Source organism: Psammomys obesus, unplaced genomic scaffold (assembly GCF_907164565.1).
Source record: "Psammomys obesus unplaced genomic scaffold, mPsaObe1.curated_primary_1811, whole genome shotgun sequence".
NCBI lineage: Eukaryota > Metazoa > Chordata > Mammalia > Rodentia > Muridae > Psammomys > Psammomys obesus.
Genome location: NW_026592890.1, coordinates 17,609,021 through 17,621,933, shown reverse-complemented (window position 1 = coordinate 17,621,933; position 12,913 = coordinate 17,609,021). Strand labels below are relative to the sequence as shown.

At 35.4% G+C, this 12,913-nt stretch overlaps 1 protein-coding gene across 1 annotated transcript in view; it reads right to left on the bottom strand.

Moving 5' to 3' along the window:
* Positions 1–1,043: 1,043 nt before the first annotated feature.
* Positions 1,044–12,913, bottom strand: part of LOC129683254 (glutamate receptor ionotropic, kainate 2-like) — a 114,094-nt gene continuing 102,224 nt past the window's right edge. Inside the window, exons 3-4 of the mRNA XM_055615874.1 lie at positions 3,541–3,791; positions 1,044–1,070 (exon numbers count right to left, since the gene is read on the bottom strand). Coding sequence (XP_055471849.1) covers positions 1,044–1,070; positions 3,541–3,791 — 278 coding nt within the window. The remainder of the gene's footprint in view (positions 1,071–3,540; positions 3,792–12,913) is intronic.

Here is a 12,913-nt window from a genome sequence, read left to right as displayed (position 1 = left end):
TGCTTACTCTAAACATGTTAGTGAAAAGTTAAAGGATGCATATATTCAGGCTAGAATACATATATTATAATTTTAATAACTGCACATTCATTTTTAGTTTTAATTTTCAAATACATTATTTTATGCTAAAAATGATAAAGTTAGCATTTTGAGAACCATTTTATATGTTTATTTCAAGGAATTCAGTAATTTATATACAAACTATACCATAAACCAATATGTACAGAAATTTTTATATTAATTTCACAATAAAGAAAATATTCCTATATATAAGCAAAATAAATATCAAATGGTTATTATATTATTCTTGCTGGAAAGCTAAGTAAGACATAATTGTGTCTTCACTTTAAAGAAAGGCAAAGTCATAATAGTTAAAAAGTGATTTTATGTATGAGTTAATAAACATTATTATATTAGAAATAATTTAATAAAAATTAATGTTTTGGAAACCTGTTCACAAAACCAGTCATCATAGTTAAAAGGGAATCAAAATCCCTTCATTTCTTGTTTATGTACTTTTTATGTGTATGGGTGTTTTTCTCTGTATGTATGTCTGTGCCCTACATGTTTGGTGCCCATGAAGAATAGAAGAAGTTCTTGGAGCTCTTAGAACAGAGTTATAGATCATAGTGAGCCACCATGTAGGTGTTGGGAATTGAACCCAGGTTTTCTTGAAGAGCAACAAATAATCTTAACTACTGAAATATTCTTCAGCTCTGAGAATCATCATTCTGTTTGTTAAACATCTTCCGTTAGCTATGAGGGTCTTTTTAAGGAAAGATTCATGGCCTTAAAACAAATGGAAATTGCTGGAGATGATCAAAAGTTTCTCAAACTACATATATATATATGTATTCAAAATTAAGGCAAAATTAAATTAATTATAAAATAAACCAACTTATAAATTATTTTTTCAGACAGATGAAACATTTTTATCATTCTAAATGGTCAAATCAATATTGAAATATAAAAAATGGTTTATTTATCTCAAAAATTAAGATAAATTAAAAATTATTATTTATATCTATATTAAATGTGTTACTTTAAACGTTGTACCACTCAGTAGTTATCTGAAAATATAATTTATAATTTCAAAATTATTAAAGTCTACATTTTTCAGGTTCATTTTTTATTTTTATCTTTTCTGCTTTTTGCTTAACTTTAAAACATAGAAAAACGTACAGCTACCTAAGCATAAAACAATATACAGATCACACTCTTTTCCATTACCATAGGTATCACAACACAGCTCTAGCGTGCAGAAACAAGCTTATGCCAAGTGACCAGAACTGTATCTTTTATGGTGAGGAAACCTTTCTGGACAACATAATGTCTAATCTAACAGCTGATCTAAAATACCTGATGGAAATATTCGAAGAAGAACAAAAGACAACAGTTTCTCCAGTCAACATAAAAAGTTTGACTCTGGCAAGCCAAGGATAATTTAACGTGGCCAGAGGGTGAACAAAATTGAGAGAAGCTGAAATCCTGCAGCTATGGCCAGGGATGCATGCTGCAGGCTCTTAGGCAGAGTGAGGAAACTTGGGTTCATTATAGACTTAGTGTAGATTCTGTGTGAGAATAGGTGATCATGGCCAAATCTGCTTTTACTATAAGTACATTTATTTCCCCAGCATAATGTCAATATACTTCATATTTTTTAAAAAAATAAGGCCACAGATTTCTGAGACTGGGTGAATCAGTTAGCGGTGATAACAACTACATAGATTTATTTTCAATATTAAATAACCACACCCCTTAAGTTTTAATAAAATGATGATTTCTTTTTAATTATTAAGAACACAGCTCAGGTAAATCAAATGAAGAAACATCTAGAGATAATGACAATACAATACCAACAGTGTCTATATTCAATTTGTTTTATTTTAATGTTAAGATAGACTTAAGAGAATCATTACATATAGATTGTTAGACATTCTCACTAGAAAACTCAATATCCTTTCATAAATATGGGGTTAATTTTAAAGGAAACAAATATCAGTTATTGGCAAATTATGGAAAAATATTATTTGATGATTTTTTTTTTGGTTAGTCATTTTGATTTGCTTTCAAAACCATTTTCATACCACAGAAAGGACCATAGTACCAATAGTGCACTTATACGTAACCAACTTAGAATAACATAACAGAATTTGGCTGAGCCATGTTACCAGAAATTGCCAGCCTTAAAGTCTGTAAGCACATAATTTCTACAAATTTCTAAAAATTTCAAAACTTACACATGGTTATGATCAAATAGGCTTATCAAAATATTTAATTGTAAAAGATGACTAAAAAGGTATCAAGTACTATAATCAATTAAAATTTTAAAACATTATTTATTCAAATTTTAGGCTCAAGAGTAGTCAACATTTAAAACATACATCACTCAAACCAAAGGAAGATATTTGTCAACTATATTTTTACAAAAATAATTTCTGGTATATGTATTTCAGAGAATATTAGCAGAATGTGTTTTATATATTTTACTGTTTGCTACTATATTTTTAAATATCACTTTCTGCTTTGTATTTTAACAACAAAATTTCATAAACTTTTCCAATACTAAAGAGACAACCTCATTCTTATACATTTAGGAAAGATCTAAAAAATATACTTATATTAAAAACAGAAAACCAAGATGATTATATACAGAAAACTAAATAAAGCACTGGAAGATAGAGAAGAATGCTGTTCATTTCAATTCCAGAAATATAAATGTACATACAGAGGTGATGAGTGCTATCTGTTATTTTCATGTTTTCCCTAATACTTATAGAAACAAAAAAAAGTATAGCACTAGAAATATAGATCCTAAGTGATCACAAACTTTTTAAGACTAGAATACAAAAGCACTTGTACAAGTGACTAAATTAAAGTACAAAGAAAATTTATATTAACACTCTTGTGATTATACATATTTTATAATGTCTTTGAATATAGTAAGTAAAGGACTCATTAAGAAAAATAAGCAGCAGCAAAACTAGAATATTTGCATATATTTACTAAATTAGAAAATTAGTAATAGTGTTCATAATGCAAACTAAGATGTCCTAACAAACATTATAAGAGTAGTTCTTATAATGTTCTTATAATGTAAATTTTATTTACTATCTAGCTTCAAATTGCTATATTAAAACTTGGTCTTGTTTTTGGCAGAGTATTCTTATTTTGATAATACAATTTCTGATTTTTCTTCTCTCAGTATATCCTCCAATTAATCTTACAGCAATATCATTTAAGAAAAAAATTATTCTCCTTATTTACTCCTAAAAAGGATAGAGCGATCTATTTGTCCTGCAACTGACAATTAAACATTTTATCGATAATATTAAAATTATGATGATGATCATGAGTCTTTGTGAAATATATCTCACACGATATATTTCACAAATATCTTAGTTATAGAATGAATGATATGAGACAATTAACAGCCACAGGTCAAAGCATTTCTGTTGGTTGGAAATAACAGAAAATGCATCACTTGTGTTTTATCATAAGAAAGATAAGTGTCTTAAATTGCAAAAATGTGACATTTACCTTTTCCAATTGAGCGTTTTTTTTGGATTTGTATAAAAACTCTCCCACTGCCACAAAAACTGAGAGCACCAAGCCGGCTGCCAGGACAATGAAGATACCACCAATATTCTGAACCCCCAGAGCACTGGCCTCCTTGCTCTCCTCCTCTGGGCAGCCATTGCCACGCCACCACTTCTCCTTCATCATGTGCAGCTTGCCTTCCTCTTGCAGCTGAAGAATTGCTATGGTGATTTTGTCTCTATATGGAGAACCTGAGAAAAGACAATGAGTGTTAACTATTTCAAGGAAAACAGAGTTTTACAACTGAAGATTGGATAACAGAGATTTTACAAACGCTTTCTAGTATCAATGTTCATTTTTCTGTGGTAGTGTCAGTGTTCATTGAAGAAAACAAGGCACAAAAACACAATAACCAAAAATATAATTAGATAACTAAAGCAAGCCGGCTTTCGAGACTTTTTGTTATTGTATATTCGTTGTACAGAATGATGGATTTTTATATTAAAAAGCCAATCAAAATCTTATTTGGGAATAAAGTATAATTAATAAAATTAAATTAAATTAAAAAATCTTATTTCTTTGAAGAAACTGATTTTATCTAAAAGACATAATTGGAGTATTGGATAATTAATGAAATAGTAAGCAGGAAGACACTAAAGGAAATGGTTAGAGTACAGAATTACACCAGTAAACAATTCTACACTGAGGATGGAGAATGGGAAAACAGTGCTCTCCACTTCTAGGTAATTTGGGGAAATTATCTCTAGATTTAAATAAGTAAGTTAAGGTGGCCATTATTAGCAGGCAACTTTCAATGGCATGTCATACTGTGTGTATATTGGGCATCTTTTTTTTGCTGTTTGATGTCAATAAAATACCACCTTGTTGCAAAAACTTGGGTTATAAAAATATTATGCACTGTCATTGTCATTCATAATTTCAGGGCCCCATGCCCCAATAACGTTAAGATTTCTTAACTGATGGTATTCCTTGCAGTAAAGTGATTATGAGGCTAGACATATATTAGCAACTACATGGTAAGTATAATCTTGCTAATGGGATGCCCAGAGCATAGACAGAAATATCAAACTCTCTGCATCCTTCAACATCTGTCATGAAGGACTGGTATTATTCATTCCTACCCAGGAATGAGCTTGCTTTTATAGTTTCTTCCAAGAACACTATATTTTATGTTCTTTGAATAAGGGCACAAATAATGCTTTTCTGTTTACAGAAAAAAGTTAAACATTTAAGTTTTATTTCATTGCTATGAAAAATGATTTATATAAATATGTGTCTACTTACAGAACTCTCTTTTAATATTAATTACAGCTTATTCACTTTGTATCCCAGCTGTAGCCTCCTCCCTCACTCCCTCCCAATCCCACCGTCTCTACCTCATCTCCTCCCATTTCCCTCTCCAAGTCCACTGATAGGGGAGGTCCTCCTCCCCTTCCATCTAACTCTAGCTTATCAGGTCTCATCAGGACTGACTGCAATGTCCTCCTCTGTGGCCTTGAAAGGCTGCTCCCCCCTCGGGGGGTTGGTCAAAGAGCCCAGCCCGCCACTAAGTTCATGTCAGAGACAGTCCTTTTTCCCCTTATTAGGGAACCTACTTGGATACTGAGCTGCCATTCATTACATCTGAGGAGGGGTTCTAGGTTATATGCATGATTGTCCTTGGTTGGATCAGAAAAAAGAAAATAGAAGATCTTAACCATGATCCTGTAATATGCTGTTGAAAATTATGTATAGAATTAAACATACTGGTGCTCCCAGAACTTGGTAAGTGGACATAGGCAGATCAAAAATTCATGATCATCTCTGGCTGCAGAGTAAATCAAGGCCAGCTTGAGCTCTGTGACACATTTTTCCAGATCCAGAAAGGTAAACATTGCACTTTTCTCTTATATGTGATGATAGATTTCATGTTTTAGATGTGTATGTTTTATTTAGAATACTAACAGGTACCATTTAGGAGTGAGAATGAGGGAAGGGATCTTATCAGGAAGAGGAAATAGAATGGGAGGACAATGTGGAGAAGAGAACATGGGGAGACCTTTTAAAATTATTATTATTAATTAAAATTTATTCACTTTGTATCAAGGCTGTAGGCTCCTCCCTCATATCCTTCTTGTCCCATCCTCCCTCCCTCATTCTTTCCTCCCTATGCTCCTCCTCTAGTCCACTGATAGAGAAGGTCCTTCTCCCCTACTATCTGACCCTAGTCTATCAGGTCTCATCAGGAATGTCTGGATCCACTTTCTATGTGGCCTAATAAGGTCAACACACCAGGGGAAAGTGATCAAAGTGCAGGCAACTGAGTTCATGCCAGAGACTGCCCTACAGATGCTTAACCGTACAACAAGGACATTTGCTCAGCTATGTTCATAGCAGCTTTATTCATAATAGCCAAAATCTGGAAACAACTAAGATGCCCCTCAAACAAGAAATGGCTATAGAAATTGTGGTGCATTTACACAATGGAATACTACTCAGAAATTAAAAATAAGGAAATCAAGAAATTTGCTAGCAAATGGGTGGAACTAGAAAAAGATCACATAAGGCTTTTTAACACATACTACTTTAGATACTCTCTGAAAAATATGCATATATAAAAAGTTATAGGGAGTGACCATATAATATGGGGCATTGAAGTACAAGTAATTGGCTATACTTTTTCAAATTATTCTCATAGAGTCCCCCAAATATCACAGGCTATTTCTAATGCTAGGGCTTAGCCTCCACATTAACAGTAAGGCATTATTGTGAAAAAGTACCACACTCACCTAAGGACACTTGATTTTTTTTTTTTTTTGTAATTGAAATGTTTTTTTTAATTATTTAATTTTATTTTTTTCTTATCAGTTACATTTTATTAACTCTGTATCCCAGCCATGTACCGCTCCCTCATTCCCTCCCAATCACACCCTCCCTCCCTCATCTCCACTGTGCGGTGCCCCTTTCCAAGTCCACTGATAGGGGGGGACCTCCTCCCCATTCATCTGATCCTGTTTTATCAGGTATCTTCAGGACTGGCTTCGAAGCCCTCCTCTGTGGCCTAACAGGACTGCTTCTCCCTTGGAGGGTGAGGAGGTCAAAGAGCCAGTCATTGAGTTCCTGGTAGAAATAGTCCTTGTTCCCCTCAAGGACACTTGATTTTTGACAAAGAAGCCAAAACCATACAATGGAAAAAAGAAAATATCTTCAACAAATGGTATTGCTCTAACTGTATGTTGACATAAAGAAAATGTGTATTTATCACCCTGCACAAAACTCAAGTCCAAGTGTATCAAAAACATCAAAATAAAACCAATAACAAAAGAGAAAGTGAGGATCAGCCTTAACCTCATTGCCATAGGAGACAGTTTCCTTAACTGAAACCCAACACCTCATGCTCTAAGATCTACAGTTAATAAATTGGAAACTGAAAAGCTTCTGTAAAGCAAAGGACACTGTCATCAGAACAAAACATCAGCCTACAGACTGGGAAAAGCTTTTCACCAACCCTACATCTGACAGAGGGCTTCTATCCAGAATATATAAAAAAAACTCAAGAAATTAAACAACAACAAACCAAGTAATACAATTTAAAAAATGGGGTTCAAAGCTAAACAGTGAATTTTCAACAGAAGAATGATGAATGACAGAGAAAGACTTAAAAAATGCTCAATTTAAGGAAATGCTTAGTCATAAGGGAGATGCAAATAAAAATGACCCTGAGTTTTCTCCTCACACCCATCAGAATGGCTAAGATCAAAAACTCAAGTGACAACACATGGTGGTGAGGATGTGGAGAAAGGGGAACTTTCCTCCATTGCTGGTGGGAGTATAAACTTGTACAACCACTTTGGAAATCAATCTGGTGTTTTCTCAGAAAATTGGGAATAGCTCTATCTCAAGACCTAGCTATACTGCTACTGGGCATATATCCATAAAATGCCCCATCATACAACAAGGATATTTGTTCAACTATGTTCATTGAAGCTTTATTCATAATAACCAGAAACTGTAAACAACATAGAGGTCCATCAATTGAAGAATGGATAAAGAAATTATGGCACATTTACACAACAGAATACTACTCGGCTTTTAAAAACAAGGAGGTCATGAAATTTGCAGGCAAATGGATGGAACTAGGAAAGATCATCCTGAGTGAGGCAACTCAAACCTAGAAAGACACACAATGGTATGTTCTCACTTACAAGCAAATGTTAGCCATACACTATAAAAAAAAAAAACACTCTATAATTCACAGCCCCAAAGAAGATAGGTAAAAGGAGTTGGGTAAGAGAGGACACTTAAATCTCACTCAGAAGGGGAAATAGAATAGACAGCAGAAATTGTTGAAGAAAGGGAACATGGTAAGACAGGGTACTCAATACTCAAGTGTAATGAGGGCAGCGATCAGACCTGAGGAGAGTGGAGGTGGAAGAATGTGGGCTGGCAGAGAGGAGAAACCATGGGAGGGGCCATCTGTATGACAAGCTGGAGAGCAAGGACAGTGTAGGCTCCTGGGTGGATGGGGCAATGACTCTAGCTGAGACTCATAGCAGGAGGGGTCAAGGACACTGAAGAGGCCACCCTCTAACTAGACTGGACTCCTAGTGGAGGGAGGGAAACACCAATCCACCCACAAAAACTTTGACCCAAAATTTATTCTGCCTACAAGAGGTGCAGGGATAAAAATATAGTAGAGATTGAGGAAATATCCAACCAATGCCTGGCCCAACCTGAGACTCACCTCATTGGAGAAATCCAAGCCCTGACATTTATTAATGATGCTCTACTGTGAATCCAGATAAAAGCCTAACATAGTTGTCATCTGAGAGGCTCCACTGAATTGAAACAGATGCTGAGACCCACAGCCAAACATTGGGTGGATACAGGGAATTGAGTGGAAGAATGGGGATAGGGTGGAAAGGATAGTAGAACTTTGAGGGAATAGGAGCTTCATAAGAAGACCAACCAAGCAAATAAACCAGGGCCTAGAGGAGCTTGCAGATACCGAAGTACCAAGGACCATGCATGGACTGGACATAGGCCCCCCAGATATTTATAGCCAATGGGCAGCTAGGCGCTAGGTCTTCATGAGGGTCTCTTAGTCAGGGGAACATGATCTGTCTATGGAGTCTGTTGCAGGCTTATTGATCACTTCCCCATGGTACAGCTGCCTCACCAGACCACAGGGGAAGAAATGTTCCAAATCCTGGACCTGATGTTACTTGATATACTAGGGTGAAATGCTAGAGGGTACTCCACTTTTCTGAGGAGTTAGGGAGGTGATATGGGGGAGGGGGAAGGAGGGAGAGTGAGATTGGGAGGAGAGAAGGGAAGTGGCTACGGTTGGAATGTAAAGTGAATAAATAAATTAATATATATATATATAATGAAATTCTCAAAAACTTATATGAAATCATTTTTAAAAAGGTAGCTGGAGACTGACCTATTCTAACAGGTTAAATCTTTCTTTAAAACAATTCTTTATCATGAGATAAAGAAGTCTGTGGTTTCTATAAAAACTTTTTGACAGCTTTCCTATAAATTTGAACTCTCTTTTTGCTTATCTCCATGAAGTAAATGCCTCACATAAAGAGGAAATAAACTTCTTTTAAGCAGAATGATATTTTATCAAACTGACCTTCAGTTAGAAACATAGTATCTGAAAAAAAAATTATTGCAAAAGAAGCTGTGAAAATAGCACATGTAAAAGGGAAAAGGCCTGATTTCTTCTCTAGAAGTACAGTTATGGACAAGATTTGGGAGGCACTCCTATTTCGTAAGTAGATTTTCAAATGGAGGAAATCCTTAACCTGACTTTCAACTTTGTACCAGCTTGCTTTTTACCAAAGCAGTGTCAGAGCTGAAGCCGCAGTTCTGTGGATGCTGACCTAGAGACTAAAGAGAACATCGCTTTCCTGACAACTTTCCAAATTCACCAAACTGAACCGAGATCTTTTTCCTGAATCTTCAGATATGGTATTTCCATTAATTTTTAAAGACAGACAAAACATGAACATAAATAATCTACTTCTCAGCAAATGGCAGGGTTTCTATTTCCAGCAACTATTGTGAATGCCAATAATCTCCTTTGCCAGCTATCCTCAATACACTGGTTTCCTTGATCATAGTAATGTGGAATTAATATTTGTTTTAACCACAACTACAAAGTTAATAGGTTTCCCTTTGAATGTTTACCAAATATTTAGCAATGAGATAGGGATATAATTGACAGTGAATAACTGATATTAACTTAACTTTATTGACTTAATTAAGCAGTTTAAAAAGCAGAGTAATGTGGTGGTTTGAATGAGAAAGAACCCCATAGGTTCATAAATTTAAATACTTGATCCCAGTTGGCAGAACTATTTGCAAAGGATTAGGAGGTGTGGCTTTCTTGGAGGAGGTGAGTCGCTGGGAGCAGGTTTTGGGGCTTTAAAAGCCTTTGTTATCCCCAGTTAGCTCTGTGTCTGCCTCATACTTGTTGATTAATATGTAATCTCTCTCTTTTCATTAGTTGTCATTGCATGCATATAAGCTTGTATTCCTAAATATAACCTTCTCAGTCTGTATGATGTGTGTATGTTTTTAGTTAAAGTAGTCATGAATCTGATAGAGAGAAAGGGGGAATAGAGAGAGAAAGGGGAAGGAAGAAATTTTGTAACTGCATCATAATTTAAAACATAAAAAGAGCTGTATAAGGTATTGAATACATGCTTTTAATCTAAGCAGGAGATGGCAAATGCAGCCTGATCTCTGAGTTGGCCAGCCTGGTCTACAGAGCGAGTTCCGGGACAGCCAGAGCTACACAGAGGAACCCTGTATCAAAAAGCCACATAAAAATAAACAAATAAGTAATAGAAAATTTTAAAAAGACTTACCTTTCAATAATAATAAAAATGAGATAAGCTCTAAGCCACGTCATCTAAGCCTGCCTGTTACCATGCTCCTGGCTATAAAGATCATGCACTCTATTCCTTTGCAACCATGACCTACAATATAGCATTATATTTTTTACATGATGGTGTTTTTTCATGGCAATAGAAAAGTAACTCAGACAAGCACTTCGAAAATAAATTACTACTTCTTTGATACATGATGTGATGCTCTTTAGGGAAGATTGATATCTAAGGCACCCGTTAAGGTCAAATGTGTACGGACATATCATCTAGTTACAATGTAGCAATGATGTGCTGAAATCAAAGATCAGGATTCTTTTCATTCACATACACAGCCATGCACTTAGCTCCAGTGAAGTACACAGAAGTTAATTATAAGTTTTTCTCCAGTTTCTAGAATGTGATAGTTAGTGTGTGTCATTAACATAAGCAACGGGGCTTTTGGGTATACATTTTGGGTATTACTTCATCGTGCTATTGTAGGAAGTACCATTTACTGTGGATGGCATCATTCCCTGCATGTGTATCTGGACTTTATGAAATGGAGAAAGAGAACAGATCAACTGCTTGCACTTATTATTTTATTACTTTATTGTATATGTGATGTGCCCAAGTACTTCAAGCTACTGCTGCCTTGATTTCCCTGCCTTGGTGATGGAATATCACATGAACTGTCAGTGAAAATAACAACCTTTTCTTTCTAACATTTTTCTTTGTCAGAATATTCTTTCAAAGCAACAGAAAAAAAAAATAAAACAGAGGTCAGTCTATAACTTGAAAGTAAAAAGCTAAGGGCATAGAAGATAAGCTCAAAGTACAATGCTTCTTGCATAAAAAAAGCAGATTATCTATCTAAGTATCTATCTATCTACATCTATAACAATATCTAAATCTATAAATCTATATTTATATGGAGAAAGTCAAATTCTCACTATTGTAACATGACTAGCCCAGAAATCACTTCTGTACACCATATTGACCTCAGGTCATAGAAATCTACCTGTCTCTGCCTCCCAAGCCACCATGCCCAACAAGAGATACAATTTTCAAAAGCTTCCTTACATTTAATTTAAAAGGAAAAGAGTAAGTCATATATATGTCTATCATAACAAATGCTCGGTCAACTGAAAGTCAAACCTCCAATGCATAAAGAGTGAACAAAACAGAGACATACAAATATCTGTGAACAAAACAGAGACATACAAATATCTGGGACTCTGTGGTGTCTACAAGATGCCCTTAGTTCCAGTTTCATTTAAACTGTCAGATACTTTCATTATTTGAAACATTTCATCTTAAACTGTTATTTAAATGTGGGTAGATACAACAAAATTTTCTTTAAGAAAAAATGAAAATACTTATTAAAGCTAAAATTAGAGCTGACCACTGAGTTCATGTCGAGACAACCCCTGTACCCCTTATTAAAGAACCCACTTGGAAACTGAGCAGCCTGTGTGCATCCTCTGAACAAGGGGTCTAAGTCCTCTCCATGCATGGTTCTTGTTTGGAGTATTGGTCTCTACAGGCCCCCCTGGGCCCAGGTCTTTTGGCTTTGTTAGTCTCCTCATGGAGTTTCTGTCCCCTCCAGGTCTTTCTTTCTGTCTTCTTCCATAAGGTTTCTGGTACTCTACCAAAAGTTTGGCTATGAGTCTCAGCATCTGCTTTGATACGCTCTGGGTCAAGTCTTTCAGAGGCCCTCTGTGGTAGGCTTCTTTTCTGTTCCCTGTTTTCTCCCTCTTCCAATGTCTATCCCATTTGCTTTCTGAGTGAGAATTGATCAACTTCCCTAGGGTCCTCCTTCCTGTTTAGCTTCTTTAGGACTATAGATTTTAGTATGTCTTTTCTATATTATATGACTAATATCCACTTCTAAGTAAGTATATATCATAGTGTCTTTCTGCTTCTGAGTTACCTCACTCAGGATGATCTTTTCTAGTTCCATCCACTTCCCTGCAATCTTCATGATATCCTTATTTTTACTGGCTGAGTAATATTCCATCGTGTACCACAATTTCTATATCCATTCTTCTGTTGAGGGACATCTAGGTTGTTTCCAGATTCTGGCTATTCCAAATAAAGTGGCTATGAACATGGTTGAGCAAATGTCCTTGTTGTGTACTTGAGCATATTTTGGATATATGCGTAGGAGTGCTATAGCTGGATCTTGAGGGAGCACTATTCTTTATTTTCCGAGAAAGCACCAGATTGATTTCCAAAGTGGTTGTACAATTTTACATTCCCACCAGCAATGGAGGAAGGTTCTCCTTTCTACACGACCTCTCCAGCATGTATTATCCCTTGAATTTTTTATCTTAGCCATTCTGTTGGGTGTGAGGTGAAATCTCAGGGTAGTTTTGATTTGCTTTTCCCTGATGACTAAGGATGTTGAGCATTTCTTTAAGTGTTTCTCTGTCATTCGATATTGCTCTATTGAAAATTCTCTGTTTAGCTCTGCATCCCAGTTTTTAAATTGG